General features: G+C 40.7%; 1 protein-coding gene across 1 annotated transcript in view; it reads right to left on the bottom strand.

Annotated features, from left to right (window-relative positions):
• The window catches only part of LOC127648414 (GEM-interacting protein-like), a 39,592-nt gene that overhangs the window by 22,720 nt on the left and 2,938 nt on the right, over positions 1-13,934 (bottom strand). The window contains exons 2-5 of the mRNA XM_052133083.1: positions 10,154-10,247; positions 9,915-10,008; positions 9,728-9,791; positions 805-930 (exon numbers count right to left, since the gene is read on the bottom strand). Of these exons, the coding sequence (XP_051989043.1) occupies positions 805-930; positions 9,728-9,791; positions 9,915-10,008; positions 10,154-10,247 (378 nt within the window). The remainder of the gene's footprint in view (positions 1-804; positions 931-9,727; positions 9,792-9,914; positions 10,009-10,153; positions 10,248-13,934) is intronic.

The following is a 13,934-nucleotide window of genomic DNA, read 5'->3' as shown; positions in this document are numbered from 1 at the left end:
TATAAATAACACAATTAATTATGCCCCCTGACTGTACAGACTTTCTGAAATAAGGAATTGTCCTACCAACGCTTCAATTCAGGCTTCAAGTGCCACCTTCATGTTTTGCGAGTCTCAGTCAGCAAGGGGCATTAAGCACAGCTCCAGCAGAACAGACAATGCGCAGCTGTCCATGCAACAGACTTGGACGAAGCAGGGTGCATGGGTCTCCAGACGCGTTTTTTAACGTTTTTAAAGTTGCAGACTGCATTCTACTAGACACAGCCCCCTAAAAATGCAACGTTTATGGCTAGAAATTCTGAAAACCAGTGAAACACGACACAACCACAGTGAGATGCTCGAAAAATATCTAGAAATGCAAGAACGTGTCCTGTGAGAACATCCCAAGTCTACCACGGACAGTTGCAAAATAGGTTGTTGTTGACAGTGCATCTGTTGCTTATGTTCAGTGATATGAAAATAAAACATTCAATATATTGACTTCTAATGTCAACTCTCATAAATGCTTTACTCGTCTGCCACAAAAATGCAATGTTTTTGAATTATCTGAATTATTATCTATTATATTTATAATAATTTAGAAAATAATTTATTTTATTTTCATTTTATTTGGAGGCCTATTTATTTAACAAATATTGATTTATTTTATGCGATTAATTGCAATTAATTCAATAAATATTTGTATTGATTGAGAGCCTAATTTTTAGGTTTCCAGTAATAATCAATAATTAAAAAGCAATAATTATTTGTCAAATCATAAAAATAAAATGTGAAACAAGTAACAAATATAATGTAAAAACTCACCCAGGCTGATTCTTTTATCCATCCAGGTCAGCAGGTCTTTTGCATATCGGCACCACATTTTGGCATACTGCAGGGCGAGTTCTACGCCACCCTCGCAGCGACAGAGGCTCACGTCCGCATCCTGGGCTGAGAGAGAATACATCAGCATCACTGGAGCCTGAACTAAACCCGGGTCAAGGCTGACAGGTGTCTTGTCCTCCAACAAAAACACAGATTTATCGGTCTCGTAGGCTGTCACCTACAGGGTGATCACTTATAGCCTTTTCCATTACTCAGCGTATAAATCTCCTTTATCCTTGAAGGATGAACAAGCAAAGCAATGGTAAAAGTTAACTGTCAGTACTTGCCCAAAAACTCAACTGATTAATAAAAGAACAGCATTAATTCCAAGATTTATTTAAAAACAATGCAGAAAGGTGCCATTCTCGTGAAAAACTTCCGTTATAGGTGTAGGAATAAGGATAGTATTAAAACATCTTGTCTATAAGTGTCCATATGATCACAAAAGTAATTCCTGCCACTCCCCATCACAATATTCCAGATTTATATTTCAATATCCATGCGAAATCTCCATTTAAGGAACTCCTGGGCTTGCTCAATATTGTCCATAAGGCTTAAGGATTCAGCTGCAACTGCGAGAGGATTTTACGGAGACCGAGACAGTTCACCCTCCTCCCTGTCCATTAAATGCCAAGATCCAATCGCATCAAAACATCACAAATGAAATGTGCAGTTTCTCCATCATCCTTCCTGTTTGCGCTGGGGTTCTGTATCCCAATCCATCCCCCTGTACATGATCTGTCATGTCATGTGAAAGCATATGTGTGTGTGTGGTTTTGGTGCCAAGGGGAGGGAAAATAATCCAGGACAGTAGCAGACTGTAGGGCGATGGTTTTTAGATTAGGGTGGGGTTCACTTCCATAATCACTTCCTGTATCTTCAATAGTTACAGTATATAGATACTCTGTTATTTCCTAAGGGTAGTATATGCCAGTGACTGATCAGATCTGAAACTACAGTATATTCTGTAAAGGAACAGTAGGCTACTGTATGAATGGTTGAACCCTGTGGACATCATGGTTATACACATGCCTCTTTTGATTGTCACCCCTCACACATGTACATGTGCGGAAACTGTCAATGCCATGCTTTGCTATTTATGACACTATTGGTTAGGTTTAGGTTTTAGGTTAAAGTTAGGGAGGTATGTTTTATTAAAGTAAAGCTCGATTGAGCATTACCTCAAAAACCTCATCTGTGGGGCCTGGCTATCTCAGCGAGTATTGACGCAGACTACCAAGGCTGGTGTCACAAGTTCGAATCCAGGGCATGCTGAGTGACTCAATCCCGGTCTCCTAAGCAACCAAATTGGCCCGGTTGCTAGGGAGGGGAAAGTCACATAGGATAACCTCCTCGTGGTCGCTATAATGTGTGTGGTTCTCGCTCTCAGTGGGGCGCATGGTGAGTTGTGTGTGGATGCCGCGGAGAATAGCGTGAAGCCTCCACACGTGCAACATCTCTGTGGTAATGCGCTCAACAAGCCACGTTATAAGATGTGTGGATTGAAGTCTCAGACATGGAAGCAACTGAGATTCGTCCTACGCCATAACTGAGAGTCACTACGCCACCACAAGAACTTAGAGCGTATTGGGAATTGGGCATTCCAAATTGGGGAGAAAAAACAAAAATAAAGTAAAATAAAAACCTCATCTGTTTTGGAACAAATTTACTTGCTTTTAGCACCACACAGTGGACATTTCACCTCAGAACTGCTACTATACGTGAAAGAGCCATGTTATAACATTTTCCATGTCATACAAATTTTACAGAATATGTTTCAGGGGAACACATGAACTGTCGCACCTTAGCCAGTCTATTTGGCTGATTACACATCAGATTGTCCACATTAGGGGTCAGAGAACTAGACTAATGAGGTTGGCTATTAACGGCATACAAATAAATGGATGAAATTGAAGTCTGTCTCATGCCTGAAGAATAAAGGTGATATGTTTTGTACATGTAAGCCAGGGGACAGCCATGAAGGTTACTGTGCGGATGTTTTATTTAAACTTTGAGTGTTAGTGTAATCCCTAATCTCAGCTAGCAAACAGTATGATCACAGGGCAAGTAAGTCTAGACCGATCAAGCAAGGCAGCATTCAGGAAGTTGATGTCAATATGAATACAATCACCTGCCTTTTTTATTCATATAGATCTTCTATTACTTTGTTACAAATATCTTAACTTCATCTATCTATCTATCTATCTATCTATCTATCTATCTATCTATCTATCTATCTATCTATCTATCTATCTGTCTGTCTGTCTGTCTGTCTGTCTGTCTGTCTGTCTGTCTGTCTGTCTGTCTGTCTGTCTGTCTGTCTGTCTGTCTATGTACATCATCGTTCACTCACCCTTATGTCTTTCGAAACCTCACAAAAAGTTATTGAGTGGCTTCAGAAGACTTAGGTCAGTGGTCATGTGGACTACTTTCATGATACTTATATAATATATATTTTATATATCCCATCCACTTTTTATTTTATGGATGAAAGCAGCTCGGATAAAATGTTAAATTTCTTCTTTGCTGTTTTATGGAAGAAAGAAATTCATATGGCTTTGGAACAACATGAAGGTAAGTAAACAATGAAAGAATTTCCTTTTTAGAGTGAACTGTTCCTTTAAAGTCTTCCTCTCTTCCAAGTTCTCGCTCAGATAGATGAAAAACAGAGAGCAGCTGTCTGTTGCTTTAATCTGCTCTCTAACCCCCTCTGGTGCTAATCTTGTTAACGATGGGCAATTAGTCCATGTGGCTAATTACACGTAAACAGTACAGGTTGAAGAGTAGAGATTTAGTGTTGTGATATGATGCCTCCGGCCCTGACTGCTCTTGCTTTGATTTCCTCCTATCACTGATATCGATGCTCAAATGATGGACAGTAGACCATATACATGTATGAGCAGAATGGGAAGAAAACAGCACTGTTATCCACTAAACCCTAAAAAATCGAGAGTTCTGGAAAACTAGCTGCAAAATTGCCACAAAATTTGCCACTCGTCATTTTCACATGCAAATGAGCTTGTTATTTGCTGCAAATCTTTACCAGCAGCTATTTACCGGTAGTGGTAAACCTGCAGCAAACCTTTGGCAACAATGAACAATGTGCTGCAAGTTTGCCGCAAAGCTCATTTGCATGTGAAAATGATCAGTGGCGAATTTGCGGCAGGTTTGTGGCAAATTTGCCTTGAACACTCCATTTTTGTAAGGGTATACCTCCATCATTATGACATTTTGACCTGTGGCCTATAGGAATAGAAGTCCCATATTTCATTTACAACAGCCATCTGGCTTTTTGAGCCATTGCCTGTTTGTTTACTCTAGAAAAGTGTGTATGCGCATTAGCAGGACAAGACTGAATAATACAGCTTTATAGCATGATTTGAGTGAAAGAAGCTACATTTGTGACTGTTGTCAGATTTCATTGCTGATTATTATTTAAATATACTCTTGACAAACAGCTTTATCATGTTTTTTCAAGTGGAAAGAAGCTTGTTTTTCCAAATGATCCCAAAGGAAGGCTTTGATGTATTTAGCTAACTTCTGTGGATTTTTAGAAGAATATTTCAGCTCTGTAGGTCCATACAATGCAAGCGAATGGTAACCAGAACTTTGAAACTCCATAAAGCATCTAAAGGCAGCATAACAACAGTCCATACGACTCCAGTGTTTTAACCCAAATCTTCAGAAGTGATATGAAAGGTATGGCTGTGAAACATAAATATTGAAGTCCTTTTAATATAAATTCTCCTCCCTGCCCAGTAGGTGGCAATATGCACAAATAATGCAAATCACCAAAAACAATAGAAGAAGTATGTGAAAGTGGAGATTTACCAGCAATAAAAAAAAAAACAAGGCTGAGCATAGAAATCTATTCCTCGACTTCAAACTCTTCAGACATTTTAATAAGTTTGGTTCTCTGGTTTGTGTGCAGCTGTGCTGTGTTCTGTTGTTACTGTTGATCTATGTAATTGTATATGCTCTCTAATTGACTGTGATCATGATGTGGGTGGAGTAACATACACAGGTGTGCAATCAATAATAAAATGGCCGCTGCTCTCTTGTGCGGTAGTGCAGGCTAAACGACAGATAAAGTCTGAGTTGTAAATCCTTCGTCATGTACTACTATTACCGGTTACCTAGCTCTAATTGAGATGGCAGCGCCAACAGGTTATGGGCCCAGTAAAGAATATGTGAACCGATGGAATCGTTTATGTTTCGACGGAGAGGAAAAGAATTACGAACTGTGGGAAACGAAGTTCCTGGCACATTTGCGTCTTCTGGGTTTGAAATCCACCATATTGGGTGAAGCCTCTGCCGTGGACGATGAAGGTGAGGAAGACGACAGTAAAAATGAAGAGGCATATGCAGTGCTGATCCAATTATTAGATGACAAGAGTATGTCGCTTGTGATGAGAGAGTCTGCTGATGGTGGTAAGAAGGCGTTACAGATTTTGAGAGATCACTACGCTGGTAAGGGGAAGCCACGTGTGATAAGTTTGTATACGGAGTTGACATCTCTTCAGAAAGGTGTAAATGGAAACAGTTACGGATTATATTATTCGTGCGGAGACCGCAATCACAGCATTGCGAAATGCGGGAGAGACTTTGAGCGACGATTTATTGACTGCCATGATTCTAAAGGGTTTACCCGATACTTTCAAACCATTCTCTATTTTTATTACGCAGAGTGATGAAAAACTAACATTTGCCGACTTTAAAGCAAAACTGAGGAGCTATGAAAGCACAGAGAAGTTTGGCACTGCTGGTTCGGTAGAGGACAGCGTAATGAAAATTAAAGGAAGAGACAATTGGCGTATGAGACTCACCTGTTACAATTGTGGACAGAAAGGTCACAAAGCCGCGGAGTGCACGGTGGTTGCTGAGGAGCGCGGGGAACGGAGACAATGGTGTAGTTTCTGTAAAAGCACCTCACATAAAGACGTGCACTGTCGTCGAAGAAAGCGGGATAAAGTGAAGCAAATGATGGATGAAGAGGAGGATCACACATTTGCGTTTATGGTGGAGCAGGTGAATAAAGTCCCAATTGGTGGAGTGGAAATGAAAGGTCTCATGGTGGATTCTGGAGCTACTAAACACATCGTTACGGACATTGAGAAGTTCGTGGATTTCGACTCAAGTTTCAAGCCTCAGAGCCACATACTGGAGCTGGCTGATGGAGAACGGGCCAGTGGTCTCGCGTTGAAGAAAGGTACCGCAAAATTGCGTTTGAGAAATAACAATGGCCGCATTGTGGACATGATGTTGACAGAGGCACTTTATGTGCCATCATTTTCTCAAGACATCTTTTCCGTCAAAGCGGCAATTACACACGGAGCGACAGTAATCTTCAAAGAGGGACAGAACAGGCTCATTCACAAAAATGGTACAACTTTTGATATTCATAGTATGACAGATTGTTTTACTTGAGTACTGTAGCTAATGAGATTGATGAGTGTAACGCGTGCTATGATATTCAGACATGGCATGAAATACTGGGTCATTGTAATTATGATGATGTGTTAAAGTTGGAGAATGTTACAGATGGGATGAAAATTAGAGGTAAAATAGACAGATCCAATTTGAAATGTGAAGTGTGTGTAAAAGGCAAATTTGCTCAGAACAGAAATAGAGATATAGATGAGAAAGCAGAAGATGTATTTGCACTTGTTCATGCAGATCTGGCTGGTCCTATAGAACCAGCTGGGAAAGGTGGTTTTAGATTTGCCTTAGCATTCACAGATGACTATTCAGGAGCTGTGTTTACCTATTTTTTGAAGAGCAAGAGTGACACTGCCGTAGCCACCGAGAAATTAATTGCTTATGTTGCACCATATGGTAAAATTAAATGTATAAGATCAGATAATGGAACAGAGTTTACATCTACTGTATTACAGTCATTGCTCAGCAAAAATGCTATAAGACATGAAACCTCAGCTCCTTATTCACCCCATCAAAATGGGACAGCTGAAAGAGCTTGGAGGACTTTGTTTGAAATGGCAAGATGTATGCTAATTGAGAGTAATTTACCAAAGGAGTTGTGGACATATGCGGTACAGACCGCGGCTATAATTAGAAAAAGATGTTATAATAGACGTCTGGGACAAACTCCATACTATCTGATAACTGAAAAAAACCCTGACCTATCCAAAATGAGAGTGTTGGGGTTAGAGTGTTATGCATACAAGTATGACAAGAAAAAGTTGGATGGCTGCGCGATGTGAAAAGGGTATATTTGTTGGTTATGACAAAAATAGCCCTGCTTATCTTGTTTTCTATCCAGACACAGGGAGAGTACTCAAAAGTAGTCTGGTGAAGTTTGTCAAAAAAGTACAAATGAAAGAGATCCTCAGACAGAGGAGGATGTGGATAAATATTTGGAATATAGGAAGGAGGTTGAAATCCTAGTACCAAAACTAGATAAGACTAAAGTAATTCCACAAGAAATGAAAGTTGAGGATGAAGTCAGTAAAAAGGGTGAAAAAGAGAATGATCTAGGTACTAGATATCCAAAAAGAGAAAGAAGACCCCCCCAGCACTTTGCAGACTATGATTATGAGGTTAAAGATGATGCAGATCAGCCATTGACTATAGATTATTGTTATCGTGTTGCATGTGATGTACCTCAGACACTGAAGGAAGCCTTAGGCTCTTTAAAATCAGAGCAGTGGGTTGAAGCTATGGAAGATGAGATGAATTCTCTAAAAGAGAATAATACGTTCACATTAACAACACTACCAGAAGGTAAACAGGCAGTAGGGGGAAGATGGGTTTATAATATAAAGGAAAATCCTGATGGGGGATTATATAAAGCCAGGTATGTGGCAAAGGGTTATAGTCAAGTGGCAGGTATTGATTATAATGAGACCTTTTCACCTACTGCCGATATAACTTCAGTACGTGTTTTAATGCAGCTTGCAGCACAATATGATTTAGAGTTACATCAGATGGATGTTAAAACTGCATATCTGCATGCTCCTATAGATTGTGAAATTTATATGAAGCAACCTGAAGGATTTGAAGTTAAGTCAAAAACAGGAGAAGAATTGGTATGTAAGCTCAATAAATCACTGTATGGTCTGAAACAATCAGGACGAAATTGGAACAAGATGTTGAATGATTTCTTAATTGAAAATGATTTTGTTCAAAACTCAACAGATCATTGTGTTTACAGTAAACAAATTGATGAAGACAGAATCATACTGATTATTTGGGTTGATGATCTTATTGTTGCAGCGAGTAATGATCAAATACTCAGAGATGTGAAGGAAATGTTGGGAATTAAATTCAAAGTTAAAGATCTGGGAAAACTACGACATTTCTTAGGCATTGACTTTACGCAAGAACATGGTAAAGTAAAAATGAATCAGGAAAGATGCATTTTAAAAATTTTGGAGAGATTTGTTATGACTCACTGCAAACCAAGATCAACCCCATGTGAAATCAAAGTAAAATTTGACAATGACGGTGAACCTGTTGACTTAAAAAGGTATCGTGAAGTGATTGGTAGTTTAATCTATATGATGACAAGTACTCGCCCAGATTTAAGCTTCATAGTTAGTAAATTGTCACAATATCTAAGGGCACCAAAAGAACAACATTGGGTGGCTGCTAAACATGTGTTGAGGTATTTGAAAGGTACAGCAGACTTGGAATTATGTTATAAGAAAAGTGATGTAAATCTGAAACTTGTGGCTTATAGCGATGCAGACTTAAATGACAGGCATAGTATTACTGGCTGCTGTTTCAGTTTGTCTAAGAATGGGCCTGTTGTCTCTTGGAAGTCTAAGAAACAACAAACTGTTGCTTTATCCACATGTGAAGCAGAATATATGGCTTTATCAGCTACTGCACAAGAAAGCTTGTATCTGACCAATCTAATCAATGGAATGGATAATGTAATTGAATATGCACCAGTGACTATTTTTGGGGACAATCAGGGTGCTATTGCACTTTCAAAGAATCCGGTGTGTCGACAAAGGTGTAAGCATATTGACATAAGGTATCATTTTGTTCGATCTGTACTGAATGACGGCAAAATAATTCTTTATTATTGTCCTACAGTTGATATGGTGGCAGACATTTTAACAAAATCTAGTGTCTAAAGCTAAAATGGATAAATTTATGTGTTTTTTATTTGGAGTGTGAATTAATTGTAATTCGGAGATGCATGTATGTGACTCATTGTGTTATATTCTGTCAATTTAAGAACAAGTGGGGGTGTTGATCTATGTAATTGTATATGCTCTCTAATTGACTGTGATCATGATGTGGGTGGAGTAACATACACAGGTGTGCAATCAATAATAAAATGGCCGCTGCTCTCTTGTGCGGGAGTGCAGGCTAAACGACAGATAAAGTCTGAGTTGTAAATCCTTCGTCATGTACTACTATTACCGGTTACCTAGCTCTAATTGAGATGGCAGCGCCAACAGTTACTATCGCAGTGGCAGACCTGTTTTTAATAAAATGAGGCTTTGTGTGAATGCCTCATCTCACGAGTGGGGGCAGCGAAACTGTTGCTCTTGTGCACTCTCATTAATGCACACAGGACAGAAATGTTTGGTGATGATTTCCACTAAATAATCCATTAAATTTTGGGTTGTTTTTCACCAAACCTTATCATATGCCTTCAGAACTATCATGAGTCTCATGGAACAATTTATTATACTTCTGAATTATACTTTGCGTCCTTTTGAAGAGGGGGTCACCATATACTGCTATTGTATGATATCACTGAGCACAACATTGTTTCACAATTTCTCACTTTGTGTTAAGAAAAAGAAAGTCGTATGGGGTTATAGCGACATGGGCTGCATTTTCATTTTTGGGTAAACTATCTATTTAAGTTCTAAAGGACAATTACCATTCACGCCTCCATCCTTGTCCTCCTCATCATGGCAGATCTTCATGGAGTCTACATCTTCACTCTGGAAAACACACAGTGTTTACTATTCACCATATCATTTATTGAGTCCTATGAATTCATGCTCAAAATTGTCAAGAAATATGAGATCCATGCAGTAAATGAAAACAGTTCATTCATTTCTTACGGTGATTTCGTCCAGATCAGCATTCAATGTGGTATCTGCTGAGATGTCTGTTATTGAAAGCGAGTCTGAATCTTGTAGCAGCTCATCCACAGTCCTGAGTAATCAAATCAACACAGATGCATTGATATTAAGACTTAAAGGTGGCAGCTTTTCACAGAACTAATATTCTTTCAAAAGTTCACATCATTAATTTTAATTCAGCTGATTGAATGGTAATAATAGTGTTTAATTGTACATACGAGCATGCTAATGACGGGTCAAAACTTGCATCAAAATCACGCAAGATCTCGCTGTAACGCTTTGTTTCCAAGGATTTGCGTTGGACACAACCATCTGAAACAAGAGAGCAGGACAGGTGATAAACTATTATCTAAATAGTTTTGTTTTAGTTTAAATGAGAATTTGAATGCTAAAAAAGGTTAACATTTTTATCACAGTTGTTATGTCACAGCATATTTAAATGTTATCACAATTAATACTAATGAGCATGTAATAATATTGAAATAATGTAATTATTTAGTGGAGAACCTAACCTCTAAATGCACTTTGTTACTATTCTTACACGTATATATGGACATATAACACTGCACAATGTATTATAAAGTACCAAAAAATCGAACAAAAAGTAAATAAAGAAAACTAATGATAACATGCATGATAATGACATAAAAATAAAAAATACATTTATAACGATGAATCAAGATTACCATGATAAAAAGTCTCCTTCTTTGTGCCAAGTGAATAGCATAAGTTAAATATGATATGAACAAGAACTGACCATGTTAACTTTAGATTCCACCAAAATAATATAGCAATTACAATTAAACTTTCTGTAACTTGGTTGTCAGTTCAGTAACTTTTTTTCTTTAAAAAAAAAGCAATAATCCGGGTTCCCCTTCTGTCACTAACTCAATGTTGTCGATGTAGTGACTCTAGGTGTCGCTCTTGGAAGCCCCAAAACACCTCCGATCTTTGAGAAAAGGCCAATTAAAATTGGCTAGAGGAATTTGCTTTCCACTCCCCCGGACATATGGGTATAAAAGGAAAAGGACTGCCCACTCTCATTCAGATTTTTTCTTCGGAGGCGAGCGGTTGTGTATCAGCGAGCTGAATACTACTGCTGTTCCATTCACCACAAAGAAGCGTATGCTGTTGGATATACGGCGCATTCCAGCGTCTTTCTCTCCTTGTGCATGCCTAGTGCAGATTATGCCCCTGGGCACTTCGACAGCGCTACTAAGAGAGTATATTTCTGCTGAAAGAGTACATATCCTCTTTAAGAGCAAACACATTGACGTGAATGTCTTTTTAAAGACACGTCTTTATAAAGATGCCTTTCCGTCTTTGTGTGATTCCTGAATGCAGTCGTAATCTCGCCGCCTCCGACGGCCCCCGCGCTGCACCTTCTACCTATGGGTAATAGACCGGCCCGGCTGGCGCTGAAGGCGATTTGGGGAGTTCAATAGGTGCGGTCTCACCGGGTAAATCCCGGCGGATCTCCCGTTCTCCAGCATGCTCGTTTGCCCCCGTTGAGTTCCGAGACGAGGCCAGCTCGCCTCATGGCAAGCTTAACGTCTCTTTTGGGGCTCGCGAGCAGGATAAGTTCTCAATCACTGCATCATAGAGCGCACTGGCGATGTCAGATGCCAAGGACTCAACTGAGCTGCCACTTTCAGGTCCAGTATGAGGCCGACGCAGAGCTGACCACTATGCTTGCCTGGGCCGCTGCGAGTATCGGGTTGGACTGGAACCCTCCATCCTCCCCTGAGCCCTTGCGGCTAGATGATTGGTTTGGAGAGCCCCGTTCAAGCCCCTAGAGTCAATTGAGTTAAAGGCCGTCTCATTAAAGACCGCCCTCCTGGCCGCACTCATTTCCATCAAGAGGGTCGGGGGCCTGCAAAATTTATCTGTCAGTGAAACGGGCCTGGAGTTCGGTTCAGAAGACTCTCACGTGATCTTGAGACCCCGACCGGGCTATGTGCCAAGGTTCCCATGACCCCTTTTAGGGATCAGGTGGTGAGCCGGCAAGTGCTGCCCTGGGAGGATGCAGACCCAGCCTACTTGTTTCCGTGTCCGGTGCGTGCTTTGCGCATTTACTTGGATCGCACGTAGAGCTTTAGACGCTCTGAGCAGCTCTTTGTCTACTTTGGTGGACAGCAGAAAGGGAATGCTGTCTCCAAACAGAGGCTTGCCCACTGGATTGTGGACTCCATCGTATTGGCCTACCAGACCAGGGCCGTGTCTGCCCCCTTGTGGGTTTGAGCACACTCTACAAGGAGTGTGGTATCCTTGTGGGCACTGGCCAATGGCACCTCTCTAGCAGACATCTGCAGAGCAGCGGGCTGGGCAACACTCAATACCTTCGCAAGATTTTACAATCTCTGGGTTGAGCCGGTTTCGTCCCGTGTTCATTCAGGTATAGTTTGGTAATACAGAACTGCTGGCCGGGTGTATCACTTGCGTACAGCGCCTTTCCCCTCCCCTGAGGCGAAAATGTGCGCTTGTACCCCAGTCAAGTTTACGAAGTCGTGGACCATGGATGTCCTTCCTCCCTAGCCCTGTGGCTCGTGAATTCGTTCACTCGTGAGTTCCCAGCCAGACCCACTACGGGTACTAATATGCCATGTACTGGGATAGGTGCTCCACAGGTGCTGATTACTCTGGTAACCCCTGTGATGTTTTTTCCACGTTACGGTCTCCCTGTCAGCAGACCCGCGTCTCCCTTGGGCAGAGCTCTCTCAGCCCCTGGTCGGTGTATTTGTAGAGCTCCTCCCCTACGAGGCAGGACCTACCACCTCGCCTCTTCCATGTGCGGCTGGTGAGCCCATGTGTCATATTGCCACATGTTGACCTCCCCTTTTTGGCAGGATATGGTCTCCGCAGGGTGTTTTACCCCTGAAAGAATTGGAAAGGAAAAGAACACCTTTCTCGATGCGTATAATAGCGTTAGATGGCCCCAGTCAAATCGAATACTCTGTGGAGAGAAAACATAGAGAGAAAAGGCCATGACTGCATGCTCCCATGCAAGTTACATTGCTTCCCCCCCTCAAGGATATGGGGAACTACATAACGTCTTCTGGGGCATTGGGGGAGGTTACGTGCAGTCTGATGCACCTGCTATTACGCATGCGGCAGCTTGCTTGCACCTGCATCGGCAGTTCACGTAACAAGGTTCAGCTGTTGAGCTGTTTTTCTATAGGGATCCCTAGTGTCACAATATCGACACAACATCACTCTTGCCACAATGCTGTACTAGCCGCTGAAATGGCCAGGACCTTGTCTCGGCTCCTCAGCACAAAACCTGAATGAGAGTGGGCATTCCTTCTCCTTTTCTACCTGTATGTCCTTGTGGCTTGCAAATTCCACTCTGCAAATTTCATGGGCCTTTTCTCAAAGATCTGAGGTGCTTTGGGGCTCCCAAGAGCGACCCCAAGTGTCACTACGTCGACACAACATCTCGTTCCCTCCATCATGGTATGGAGGTTATGACTGTAACCGAGACGTTACAGAGGCAACTTACAATTGAAGTTAATGGGGCCAATTTTTTTATGTTAAATATTCACTGTTTCAAAAGTATAGCCACAAGCAGGGTTGGGGAGTAACGGAATACATGTAATGGGAATACGTATTTAAAATACAAAATATAAGTAATTGTATTCCAGTACAGTTAAAACTGAAATAATTGGTAATTAGAATACAGTTACATTCAAGTATTTTGATTACTGAAGAGATTTCTTTGGATTTTATTGTAATTTGTTTCATTTAATATTTAGTTCTTTCAGATGGAAAACATTTATACATATGAATGATGTGATCCAAAGTGCATTTGAACAGTGGTGAAACACTTTCATATGATGTGTAACATTCATACGAGCAGACAGAGAAGTAAGTTTGGAGCAGAAGAAATAGAAATAAACCTTGTGTAAATTGTCAGCTTTACGCTAAGCTAAAATGCTATTTCTAGCCATTTTACATACACGTTACTAGAAACTATTTATCAAGAAATTACATTGTATCATA

The sequence above is a fragment of the Xyrauchen texanus genome, chromosome 8 (genome assembly GCF_025860055.1).
Source record: "Xyrauchen texanus isolate HMW12.3.18 chromosome 8, RBS_HiC_50CHRs, whole genome shotgun sequence".
In the NCBI taxonomy this organism is placed as follows: domain Eukaryota; kingdom Metazoa; phylum Chordata; class Actinopteri; order Cypriniformes; family Catostomidae; genus Xyrauchen; species Xyrauchen texanus.
Note: the sequence above shows the minus strand (reverse complement) of the source record. Positions and strands in the feature narration are given on the sequence as shown.